Source organism: Chenopodium album, chromosome 9 (assembly GCF_948465745.1).
Source record: "Chenopodium album chromosome 9, dcCheAlbu1.1, whole genome shotgun sequence".
In the NCBI taxonomy this organism is placed as follows: domain Eukaryota; kingdom Viridiplantae; phylum Streptophyta; class Magnoliopsida; order Caryophyllales; family Amaranthaceae; genus Chenopodium; species Chenopodium album.
The window spans coordinates 64697312-64709849 of record NC_137842.1 but is presented as its reverse complement, the minus strand read 5'-3'; the positions used below and the strand labels follow the sequence as shown (position 1 = coordinate 64709849).

At 33.3% G+C, this 12538-nt stretch overlaps 2 protein-coding genes, 1 non-coding gene and 1 pseudogene across 3 annotated transcripts; 1 reads left to right on the top strand and 3 right to left on the bottom strand.

The window, feature by feature from the left end:
- The first annotated feature begins 3825 nt into the window (after positions 1-3825).
- Positions 3826-4963, top strand: LOC145560162 (early nodulin-like protein 19). Its single transcript, XM_081621423.1, has 2 exons — positions 3826-4122; positions 4423-4963. The coding sequence occupies exons 1-2, from the start codon at positions 3942-3944 to the stop codon at positions 4782-4784; spliced, it is 543 nt and encodes a 180-aa protein (XP_081477549.1). The 5' UTR covers positions 3826-3941; the 3' UTR covers positions 4785-4963.
- Positions 4964-5019: 56 nt separating this feature from the next.
- TRNAM-CAU (transfer RNA methionine (anticodon CAU)) lies at positions 5020-5104 on the bottom strand. The gene is given in 2 exon segments: positions 5020-5055; positions 5067-5104. It is a non-coding gene; the product is annotated as a tRNA-Met (tRNA).
- A 551-nt stretch (positions 5105-5655) lies between these two features.
- LOC145558767 (uncharacterized) lies at positions 5656-8571 on the bottom strand. Its single transcript, XM_081620104.1, has 2 exons — positions 8417-8571; positions 5656-6034 (listed from the first exon to the last, which is right to left on the bottom strand). Exon 2 carries the CDS (start codon positions 6027-6029, stop codon positions 5796-5798), a length of 234 nt encoding a protein of 77 aa, XP_081476230.1. The 5' UTR covers positions 6030-6034; positions 8417-8571; the 3' UTR covers positions 5656-5795.
- Positions 7516-7938, bottom strand: LOC145557957 (glycine-rich RNA-binding protein 4, mitochondrial pseudogene; annotated as a pseudogene).
- Positions 8572-12538: the final 3967 nt, after the last annotated feature.

The following is a 12538-nucleotide window of genomic DNA, read 5'->3' as shown; positions in this document are numbered from 1 at the left end:
AAAATCAAAAAAGTTAAATAGGGTAAACTAATTATGAATTATGTTGTACTTAATGTTAGATTCCAAATATATTTGTTTTCTTATTTTATGTGATTGATTCCATATGAGACTAACATTATGAAATGGAGGGAGTATTAAATATAATTTCTAAAATGGAATTAAGTTGGAAATTTATGACAAAATCACTAACAGATCGGTGTATTTAATGTTAATTTATTCTCAATATTTCCTTTTTTAGCTTCATATACTGATATACATAGTCATAAAGGTTATATTTATCATTTTCCTTTTTTTTTTTTTTTAAATGACTTTATACTTTATGACTTTTTCTATGCTTTGTGCTCTATGTTTGTACTGGACGAACTTGCTCGGTTGCTTTGACTTGAACATGAAATAGAACGATTGAAGTATTGAACGAATTGATTTGGTCATGAATCAACTATTGTCAAATTAAGCCTACCTTTACAAAATCACCTCACAAATAGAACCAACATGACCTATATAGGACCTCTCCTTGTTTAGAAAAATGAATGATGTGCCAAAAATGCAAAACAAAAGCAATACTCTGTAATAATTAGTTACATATGGTTATTTTTTTTTTTTTTATTGAATAGCCATACATGAGATTAAAGCTTCCTACATCCCTTTCTGATTGATCCATTTGCCCAATTTCTTAATCCAAAATGATGAACTTATTTGCATTAAATAATCTTCAATTTGCAACAATATTTGTGCAAAGTAATATTTTTCTATTTTTTTTTTCCGCAAATGCCATGTGAATTTAACTTTTTAATGTACTTTTACTATTTTTTCTCTCCTCTTGTTAATTCTCATGAAATTTGCTCAAATGAGTTATTAAAAAAGGGACAGATAGAGTAATAGGGAGTACTCCATAAATTTGTTCAAATGAGTTATTAAAAAAGGGACAGATAGAGTAATAGGGAGTACTCCATATGTAATGAACTAATGATGCAGTTGACTCCAAGAATTAAAAGGGTAAAAAACAAAAGGCAAGAGGTTAGGGTGGTTGTTTACAAAGATGGTCCAAATAAGGAGTGCACCTCCCCATGTTTGATGGGCAGGAGGCAACCAAAATTGCAAACATCATTTAGCCTACCTAGCTATCTACTCTTCTCTAGTTCTCTTTCCCTTTTTTTATTTACTCATTTAATTTTAAATTAATTAATTAGCATTATTTGTATTGCTAAATCTGAACAGCTGGCCACTGACAATTCTGAGTTAATAGTGTGGTTTCTATAAATCATGATAACTAAATCAGGTAGTTGACACTTTATTACTCTGACTCCAATAGCTGTAGCTCACATACGAGTAGCATAATTCTCATTAGGGGAGTAATTTTTTTTTACTCCCTAGTATCAAACTATCAACTACTCCACCGGGATTTTTTTTTTCAAAATTTAACTATTCATTAACTTAGGATGGTCCTATTTTAAAGGGTAATTTTCAAAACGGTTTCTAACATATTTTTAGCTGGTTTGACCAATTAATAGTATCACATACTCACATACATGTTTTTGATAAGGCATATTACAAAAAAATTAATCTTCTATCACTCTAAACAATTACCTTCCCTTATGCAACATTCTCATCACCTTAAAACAAATAGAGTAATATTCAATAAAACAAACCACAAAAAATTCTACACCGTGACAATTTTAACTATGGTTGAAATAAGTTAGGGATTGTTTTAAGGATGCCCCCAAAGTTAGAACCGTCACGAGTTAATTAATAATTACACCTTTTAACAAAGAATGTCCATAGTAACTAATGAAAAAAAAATAAGAGAGTAGTTCATTTAAGGGCCTGTTCTGATTTACTAAGATGAGTTGAACTGAACCGAACTAATTTGAGCTAAACTCAACTGAACTGAAATGAATAGAGCTGAAATAAATTGTTTATGAGAGAAGAAAATTAGGAAGTGAACTGAACTGAAATTAAGCTAAGAGAACATGCCCTAATTACGTATTGAACATTAATTGTGAAAAGATACTTATAGGTATGTAAAATTATGTAGGTTAATCATTAGCCATCTATTTCGATTAATCATTAAATATAGGTCGCACAGTAACTAGTGACTAGCTAGTATGGTTTAGTTCAATTTCAGTTTAAATTGCTTTTGTGAATTATGAACGATTTATGGCACATAAAGCAGTTACTACTGCATGATATAAGAAATGTCTCTCGAAACATGACTCCATTAGCTTCCTTGAAGGTGCAAAAGCCTAATTTCATTATGATCCTCTTATCATGTACAATATTCATGTGAGTGCAATTCTTACATTAAATCCCGTTAATTACAATAAATTAGTTGTTGATCTTGTTAAAGGAAATGTCAAATTGATCTCCAAAATCATTATACACCGAGATTTTCTACTTGTACAAGATGTTTGTGATTGTTTATTTGTTTATAAACACAATGCTTGAGTATTAATTAACATGTTACTTCGCATTTGATACGCCCAACATTTGCATCATGCACAGTAAATCTTTAGTCTTTTTTTTTATTCATTGATAGAACCTCACAAATTTTCTAGTTCCATGAGAAAAGAATATGTTTCTTTCAAAATTTCAGCTTTTAAGCAAAAATGCTTAAAGTTGTAGGTCATTGGGCACACCAACTCAAAATTGCGCCTGATATCACGGACATTCACATTATATATTTATATTCAATGTTGAGTTGGTCCAGAGTATGTCTCTTTTACTATTGCATGTGAATATGTGATTATGGTACTCACTGGTTTTTCTTCACCATGCAGCGTTGTCTCTCTTTTTTATGCTTTGTCTCCTTTTTTTTTTCCTCTCCCTAATTTACTTTAATGATTTAGGGTAGATTGACTGAATTCAGCTGAACTGAACTGAATTGAACTAAATTGAATTGAACTGAGCTGAACTGAACTGAACTAAAATGAGCTTTGAACTGAACTGAGTATTTTATAAGAGAAGGAAATTAGGAGCTGAACTGAACTGAGCCATTCATAAGTTGTTAGAAGACCAACTTTAATGTCACTCAATTTTAGGTAAGTTATGTGGACTTGTGGAGTAATCAAAGGACATGAAGACTAACTTGGACTTGATTATGTCAAATGCATGCAGCAAACCTAATTAAATCAATTAAAAGTCAAATGCATTCAAATAAAGCTCTTTAACCCATACATGGTGATAAAGGAAAGTACGGAGTATTTTTCATAGAGCTCTTACCAACTACCCCCTCGTTCAACTCTTTAACTCAAAGAAAATTCCTCAAAAGATGTCTATTTCATTTCTTTATTTACAAGAAGTAATCAAATGTGGTATTGGAAGAATATCCAATACATTTCATTGAGGAGGGAAACAAGTTTTTTGGTTGATCTCGAGGGTTGTAATTGTACCTCTCAAACTTGATAAAATAAATTAAAAACCGTTATAATGTTTCACACAAAACCCTTTACTTAAAAAAAAAAACTAAAACGTACTTGCATAATTACATTATTCCTAATGAATTAGTAATACTCTATTAGAACAGCTTTATTGGACCTAGGGAGCACAGTTTAAAATGTACATACTCCGTATATTATTCTCGCATGCTATATAAAAAACTAGGAAGTGGATTAACCTCTTTTTTCTTGCATAATTATTACTTGACATAATGCCAAATGAATATTATGTACTATAATAATAAATTGCATACTTTATTACTTTATATTCAAATCTCCTGGGAGCGCCTTTTTTTTTTTTTAACCCTATATATAAATAACCGTTAGTTTGGAATTGGATATGATATAGACAGTTGATATTTGATAAACCAGCTAATATGGACAATCTTGAATAATATACAGTGAAAGCCAACATCTTTCGCTGCTTTTATTATCACTACATATACCACACAAACACAAAACATCCAGTTGGAAGTGGGGGCAATTCACTTAAACCATCAAACGATCATGTTGTCCAATTCATCACCTTCCCTTATCCACATCCTCCTCATCGTTGTCGGTACCGCCTTTTTAATCTATCCGGCCACCGCTACCGACCACATTGTTGGTGCTAATAAGGGTTGGAACCCTGGAATCAACTACACTGATTGGGCTAATAACCAAACTTTTTATGTTGGTGATTACATATGTATGTACTTCATTTCTGCTTTATTTTGTTATTCCTAGCTTATTAATTATTTTGTACATACGTGACAAAAAAATTAGTTGTTACTCTTATTAGTATTGGTCTTAACTCTTAAGGCCATGTTCTTTCAAGCTGTTGTGGTCTGGTCTGCTCTGCTCTGTTTAGAAGCTCAAAAGAACATGGCCTAATTAACACTTTTCATTTTGGGCTGTATCGTATTAGGCAAATATCATAGACTATGTGCAATTATATTAAATTGGTTAGTTATTGGTACATAAGAACTAAAATTGTGTGATTTTGCAGCTTTTAGGTACAAGAAATTTGAATACAATGTGTTTGAAGTGAACAAGACAGGGTATGACAATTGTACAATTGAAGGAGCAACAGGAAATTGGAGCAATGGGAAGGACTTTGTGCATTTGAATAAGAAAGGAAGATACTACTTCATTTGTGGTACTGGTGGTTGTACTAGTGGAATGAAGGTTTCTATTGTTGTTCATTCTCTTCCTCCGGCGCCTTCGGCTTCTATTGCTGCCACCAAACACTCCTCTGAATCTACTAAACACGCCTCGGCTGCTTCGGAAGTAGTTACTTCGGGGCGGTTGTTGGTGGTGGTTTTAAGGGCGTTGTTAGTAGGTTTAGTGTCTTCAGTATTGACGTGGTGACAACGGTCTTGTGAGAAGAGGTGCTTAATTCATGTGTATCTTTTATTTATTCGAAAAAAATGTTTTGACGGGATAACCCATTAAAATTGTTTTGTTTTTGTAAGGGCTAAAGCGTTTAAATTAAATGTGGTTTTGTTTAAATTAATTCATGTGTAATGAAGAAAAGTGTGTTAATTTCATATTTGTGTACGTGTATCTTTCAGCTGCAAAATTTATAATAACAATACAAAAAAAATGGGGTGAGAGAGGCTCGAACTCTCGACCTCAGGATTACTCAGAAGCTATGAGACCTACGCGCTAGCCAACTGCGCCACCACCCCATATTGGTCAATTTGAACATTCAATATATATAAATAAAAGTAATAAAAAGTGAATGAGAAAAACAAAATAATAAATGGGGTGAGAGAGGCTCGAATCTCGACCTCAGGATCACTCAACTCTAGCTATGAGACCTACGCGCTAGCCAACTGCGCCACCACCCCTTTTTGATAATTATTGTCGGGTACGTAGTACTACTTTTGTTTTATATTGACACGGTTAAACTTCATAGGGTAATAAACGTTGTGATAATACTCCTAGTCATTCTTGTTTTTCTCATTTGAAATCTTAACAATATTCACAGGTTAATTGAATATTCTAATATGATTAATAAAATGTTATTCATGTACAATTATCGTAACAAAATGGAGTATGGCTAATGAAACAACATAACACATGATAGAGAGCACCAAAAGGGTATGGAATCCAATAAGTGCTCAAAGTGTCCATATTATTAAAGGTGTTTGTTCCAAAATTTCACTCTTTAGAAGTCCTGTACTTAACCTTAGTGTAACATTTTCGTAAGAAAACAATTATATATCTTGTAATTGAATTGTAATCAACAATAAATGTTTAGCATTATGAATTCATTAAGATAGTTTTGAGAGAACCAGTAGAACAATATGAAAGCATATACAATTCAAGCATAACGCTTATAGTCTCATTCAATCTACAAGGAGAACAAACAGTTTATCACTTGAACAAGTGAGCCAAATCTGGGTCGTCTAAATCCAAGTCTAGCCATCCATTCAAGTGCATGAACTCAATGTAATGATCTGGTGGCTTCAGGCTCTGGCAGTTCTTCACGGTGTAACCCTCAACCCTCTGAATATCACGAGCAAGCCATCGGGCAAAACCAGGGTCGACAGGAGGGGGAAACTTCAAAAGAAGTTCATCCTTCTCTTGCTTCGCAGGTTTGTTACCCATGAGCGCTGCACAATTTCAGAATGAGAATCAGGTCGAACTGGCTAATCACAACTAAAATAATACTTTGCACATCAGCAGAATGAAAAAGCAGCTATTAGGTTGGGAAAGGGATATAGCTTGCAGAGTACTCCAACAAATAAGATGATTGGAGGGAAGGAAAAGAGATAATTACAATAATTCGACAAAACAAAGGGGAAGCTTAAAATCTGCTCAAGTCCTAAATCTATTATGAATATCAGCACTCTTATTTGTCCCTATCACAATCAATTTTGTAATCTTTCAGATGAAGAACTTGCAAACACCAAGACGGCGAAACAGTGAATACAAGCAAGACAGAGCACTCAGTCTGCAGTCTTCACGGTAACAAGTAATACACTTGACTTCATTGTCTTACCACTCATCTTTAAACGAGAGGGAATTTCAGGAAAGATTAATGTGTGAGCTCATGTAATCCTACAGCTCTGTATCAGTTTAAACTTTAAACAGCCACATTCACACGGAATCACACCCCTCAGTACCAGCTTCAAAATGACAGTTCATAGAGCTGTTACCAAACACAACTGGTACCATTACTTGTTCTGCTTAAGTTCAATAACCTAACCAAGTAACCAAAGCTCAGGCTGCCATGAATATGCTTCAAGAAAACTTCATTTTAGTAGACATCTCTTGCAATCTGATGCGACTTGAGATACATGCAGTGCTGAAGTACTTTTTAACATGTTTCTGGTAGAGCTATGAATCCTTACCTTTCCATGCTTGATACTGAATTAGACTATCTACGGCAGAAGGTTTTTTGTTACAAGCTTTCGGAGACTTGAGCAGTAACACCATACTAGTCAGAAAATAAAAATCGACAAAGCTATCCTAAATATAGTAGCCTTCAGCTAATACAAACTCCTTTACCACAAACAGAGATTCTTTTTGTTTATCTGTTGCTCATTTCCTGCAAATAATCCAAAAAGGTTTCCTTCCCACAATGCACCAAGGAAAACAGCTAGAAAATCCAAAATCCCACCCTCACCCCAATCCATGCTATTACAACCATTCTAGCCATAAATTATTTGGTAAACACTTTACACCTGGTATGGCAAATTGCCGATTGCTATAAAACATAAATGCAGGCATGGAGGGAATTTCAAAACAAAACTAGTCATATTAATTCCTTCTGGATATGTAATCAAGTTTAAAAGTGCACCAACAAAACTTTTCAAGTCAAGTTTAAAATTATATACACAAACCAAATAGAGACTATAAAAAGTATTTCATAGACTCCTAGCAACCTCACCCAAAACAGCCTTTATTAGATAGCCAAACTTCAAATTTGACAAAACCACAATAGATATCAATACACCGTCTTGGGTATGGGAATTTCTATTAATGTTTATACTATTCTGTAAGCAAACAATGAAGAAAATGCTACACACTCTAATAGTAATTGTCTTGATCTTGCAGCTTTCTATAACAATGATCCCTCACAGTCACAGATTCAATTCTTGTCTCTGGTAGCAGCTTCAGTGTCCCGAATGCGAGGTACCACAATTGGTGCTCCTCGAACTTTATCAAGAGCAAAGCTTATCCTCATTGGACGACCTAACAGCTCCTTACCATCCATAGCATCTTTTGCAGTTATGGCATAATCATCCTTGGCAAAGTAAACAAATCCAAACCCTCTAGACCTTCCTGTATCCTTATCATACATTATCCTCACTTCTGTAACCTCCCCAAAATTGGAAAAAGCATCCATCAAAGACCTCTCATCAACCGACCACGACAACCCAGCAACAAATAACTTATTATTGTAGGATGGAGCTGAAACGGACGAAGACAACAAACGATACAATCTAAAATTCGATGTGGGGTTGTAAAAGGCGGCCGATGTTCTTCTTGCAAACATCTTTAGATTGTTCATTGTTCACACAGGCCTTTTTCCTGTTCAATTAGTTTAGACAACACTGAGAAGAAATTCACACTTTTTTTAGGGTCATCTCACTAAATAACTAACTTTCCTGTCATCCTTCTTCCTACCCACCTTCAAATTTCCACTCAATCACCATAATTATCAGATTCATCTCAAAATATGCAACCCCATCTAATTAATTTTGCTAATAAGTCATGCCCATATCATATATTTGTAACTATGAGAAGTTGTACCATTCAATAGGGAAACTAACCCAGAAATAATCACATTAAAGAACCAAATTTTAAATTCAATATACAAAATTACTACAATTAAAATATCAGGGTATAAACTAGACGAAGAAAAGTAGAATTAATAGATTCATCATCCAAAACTTAGGTTACCAATTAGCAATATCGAATTAACCACTAAAGGAGGATGAATTAGGGAAAATACAAGAATATAAGAAAGAAGAAGTTTAATAGAATACCTGAGAAATGAACGGCAGCCCAGAAGATGAACACTGCAGAGATGAAAAAAAAAAAAAAAAACTGAGATAAGAGGAGACTAAAATGGAAGACTGAAGAACAACATAGGTACAGTACTAATCGGCTGTAAAATTCCAATAATACCCCTACATAAAGCCATTAATGGCCAAGTTTTAAGGGCATTTCTTGAATTTTACATAAATTCAATAAATACCTAAAACCCCAATCAAAATTCCCAATTCATCAATTAGGGTTCTTAAATCTTCTTACTCACTCTTGAACAGCAAATCAATTTCCCACCTTTCTTTTTCAATTTACTGCTCTCAAAGTAATTAATCTTTATTCCAAATTGGAAATTATACCGGATCAAATGAATAAGGGTAAAATGTACAACATAATTGAAGAAAATGTTGGGAAATATGTTATCAAGGATGATGCTACTTGTAATGAAATATGTTGGGAAATATGTAATGTGGTAGATGTGTTTAAGTTGTGGAATAAGGTTTTTTTGCATCTCTCTTTGGTACTGATTTAAATGGTGATGAATATGTTGAGTCTGTTACGAATAGAATTAATCCGATTGCAAGAGGGATAATTTTTTATGTTAGGAGTTGTGCTTATGCTGCTAATTTGTGTGCTCAACGAGGTATGGAGAAATTAAGGTGTTTGATAAACCCGATTAGAGAGTTAGTTAGGTGGACTAGGACATTTCGAGGTTACAAGAAAGTTTTTAAAACTTCTTGTAAGGTGGTTGGGTTAAAACCGAGATATTTCCCTCTGGATTGGTCAAGGAGTTGGAATTCGACGTATGAAATGTTATGTCTAATTTTTCCGTACAAGGAGATATTAAGTAACAATTATAGAGATAATGTCGACCAAAGTTTAGATTTGCAATAGGATATAATTAACTCTATAATTCAGTTGTTTAAGACGTTTAATGATGCTATTCAGGCCTTCTCATTGGTTTATGATGCTAATTGTCATCAAGTTATAATTTAATGTGTAGAAATTGTTCATGTATTTGAAATGTATGAGAATGATCCACTTTTGGGTTTGGTTGTTGGGATCATGAAGAACAAATGGTTGGAGTATATGTCTGATATACCTATAATATACTATATTGCTGCAATACTTGATCCTGGTATTAAGGTGGAGGGTTTATCAAATTTGTTAGACTATTATTACAAAACTTTAGGAGTGGAGTTACTTATTAGTGGAAGAGAAAGTTTTTGAGTGTAAAGACATTTTGAAGCGGCTTTATATTCATTATGCCTCCTTATACAAGTGAAAAAATGTAACTACACAAGTAACACAACCCAATTGTCAATCCCAAATGATGTCTTCAAAGGAAGATATGGAGATAGACCATTCGCTAAGATCAAAATTGTTTATGAAAATTTTGAAGAAGACAAGGGCTAGTTTTAGTAAAACAACACAATTAGATCAGATGATTATCTGTTTTTTTGGATAATTTATCTCTAAAGATGAGAACATCCTAGTGGAAGAAAAATGATGGGGTGTTTTCGATTTTGTCTAAAGTAGCAAAAGATATTTTATGCATACCCACATCAATGGCTGCACTTGAGTCCACTTTTAGTACTTGTGAAGGTGAAAGGGTTCTTGATGAGCAGTGGTTGAAGGTTTAGCCAAGAGAAATTCAAGCTTGTATATATCTGCATACGGGCCGGGATTGGGACATGGCTGCAAACCGTGCACAATAGTTACAAGTTTACAAAGATGATCCGTGGATGATGATGGACACACCGATTCAAAAACAAAGGGGACATGTATGCACAAAACTTGAATCATTCTATTTTCTTTCTCCTTGGAGAAGTAATCTGAAATTTGGGCTCAAATATGAAGGAGTCCTTGGTCCTGTCGACCCAAGAAAATGTATATATATAGCATCTTAATATGTTCTATCTAGAACTAGAAGCTACATGAAAATGCTGTAATGATTTATTTAAGTAGCTATTTGTATTAACGGTTTATGTATGTTAAAATTAGTTAATTATAAATTGATAGCTATTTAATTTGAGATTCTGGAGAATTCTAACTCAAACATGATTTAGGGAATATAGTGTGACAGCAATACGTGTTACATTATGAAACTTGTTTTGCATATGTAATTGCAAAAGTATTAGGTACTCATTCTAGTTAGTACACATCAAAGTGATGATGAGTGTTTGATCGAATTCGCAATACTTAGGTAGGTAGTAAATGTTGAATTATCAAATCAAAACCCAAATGTTGTTCATTTCAACGATATAGGTTAAAAAATTAATTAAAAAAAAAAAAACTTCACCAACTTAAAAATGGTTGCTTAGTACAAATACAAAATGATTATAAGACATTTCTAAATTAGTTCAATCAGACTAAAAATTAGAAACAATTCAGAGTATAAACTTAAGGCATGTTCACATTTACTTAATTTCAGTCCATTTCAGCTCCAATCAGCTCAATTTAGCTCCAATCAGTTCAGTTTAATTCAGCTCCTAATTTCCCTCTCTCATAAAATATTCATTTCAGCTCAGTTCAATTCAATTCAGTTCAATTTAACTTCAATAAATTCAGTTCAGTTCAGTAAATGTAAACACACCCTTAATTAACAAAAATATACTTTATTTAAAAAAAAAAAACAAACAAAAATATACTTCAATACACAAAGTATTGAATTTCAACAAGTAAAAAATCACTCACAAGTCGAGTCAAAATTTTGGTGGAGAAAAACCTAAAAGTCTAACATACCCCTTCTTAACGTTCATCTTTATAGTGGAAACTCCTAACATTACCCCTTCTTAACGGCTACATTACAAGGGTATTTGTGGAATAAATAACATCCCATAATATCAAAGCCCTATCGATTACCAGTATCAATTTCCTAACTCCCAATTCATCAATTAGGGTTTTAGGGTTCTATCTAATACTCTGGTTCAGCAATCAATCAATCCTTTACTCTTTCAATCTCTCCTAAACTTTATTATTTTTTCCTTTTCAATTAACCATTAATCCCAAGAATTATGAAAACTTCATCAAATCCAAATGAACTTGTTCCTGAGGTTGGAGCTCTAATTGAAGATTCTGCTTGCTCAAATATAGTTGGTATAATTCAATACTCCAAATTATTTTGATTAAATAATTTTCTACATACATTAACTTTGATAATTTGTGTTTAAAATCATATAAAAGTGATCATTTGAATGCATTGCTAAAATAACCAATAATTGCTGCATATGTTAGAGATAAAGAGGTTCTTAAGCAATGTTTTGTGAATATTAATGGTCTGTTGCTGTTAAGGCTGATTTATGGTATTTTGAGTGTGGCAAAAAAATTTTGATGTATGTTGAAATTATTGATTGTCATTGGATTAATTCAACTTGGAAAGATACAAAATCTGGTAATTGAGTTTCCAATGATTCCGAATGGTTCTAAGGATGCTAATATTCGTGGCGAAATAATCAATGTGTTTGATTTGATATGTTAGAGTTCTGCTAAATTTTCTGACTAATGAGTGAAATCCTGCTTTGAGGCTCTTCATATATTATAGGAAATGTTCTTTTGTTATCAATTTGTATGCTCAATAGATATGAATTTTTTTTAGCTGTCCCATTTTTCCTTAGTTTCGATGTTAATTACGGAGTATTCTGTAGTTTTGTGTCTTAAATAACATACTAAGTTTTTTTTAAATTTTGAAGCTGATAATGGGGACTGGGTTTCTGCATCTGGTAATGAGGACTGGGTTTCTGATTCTGATAATGAGGACTGGGTTCCGGAATCTGAAGGGCATCTTGTAACTTCTCGCCTTAAAAGACATTTTGATTGTTGCAAACCTTATCAACAACGTAAGGCTCATAAATATGAAAATTCGTTTGATCAAAATAATTTCTGTTCTATGATGGCTGAAACCATCATGCATCATGGCTATTCTCTTAAGATGGTGGAGGACAAACATTATAGGGAGTTACTGAGTTATTTGAATCCCAATGTAAAGCATATTACAAGGGATACCATTCTTAAGCATTGCACCACGGAGCATGAAAAGCTCAAAGCACAGTTGCGTCAATTATTGTCTGAGGTGCCTGGTAAAATCTGTTTTACTTGTGACTCGTGGTATGCGTGCTCAT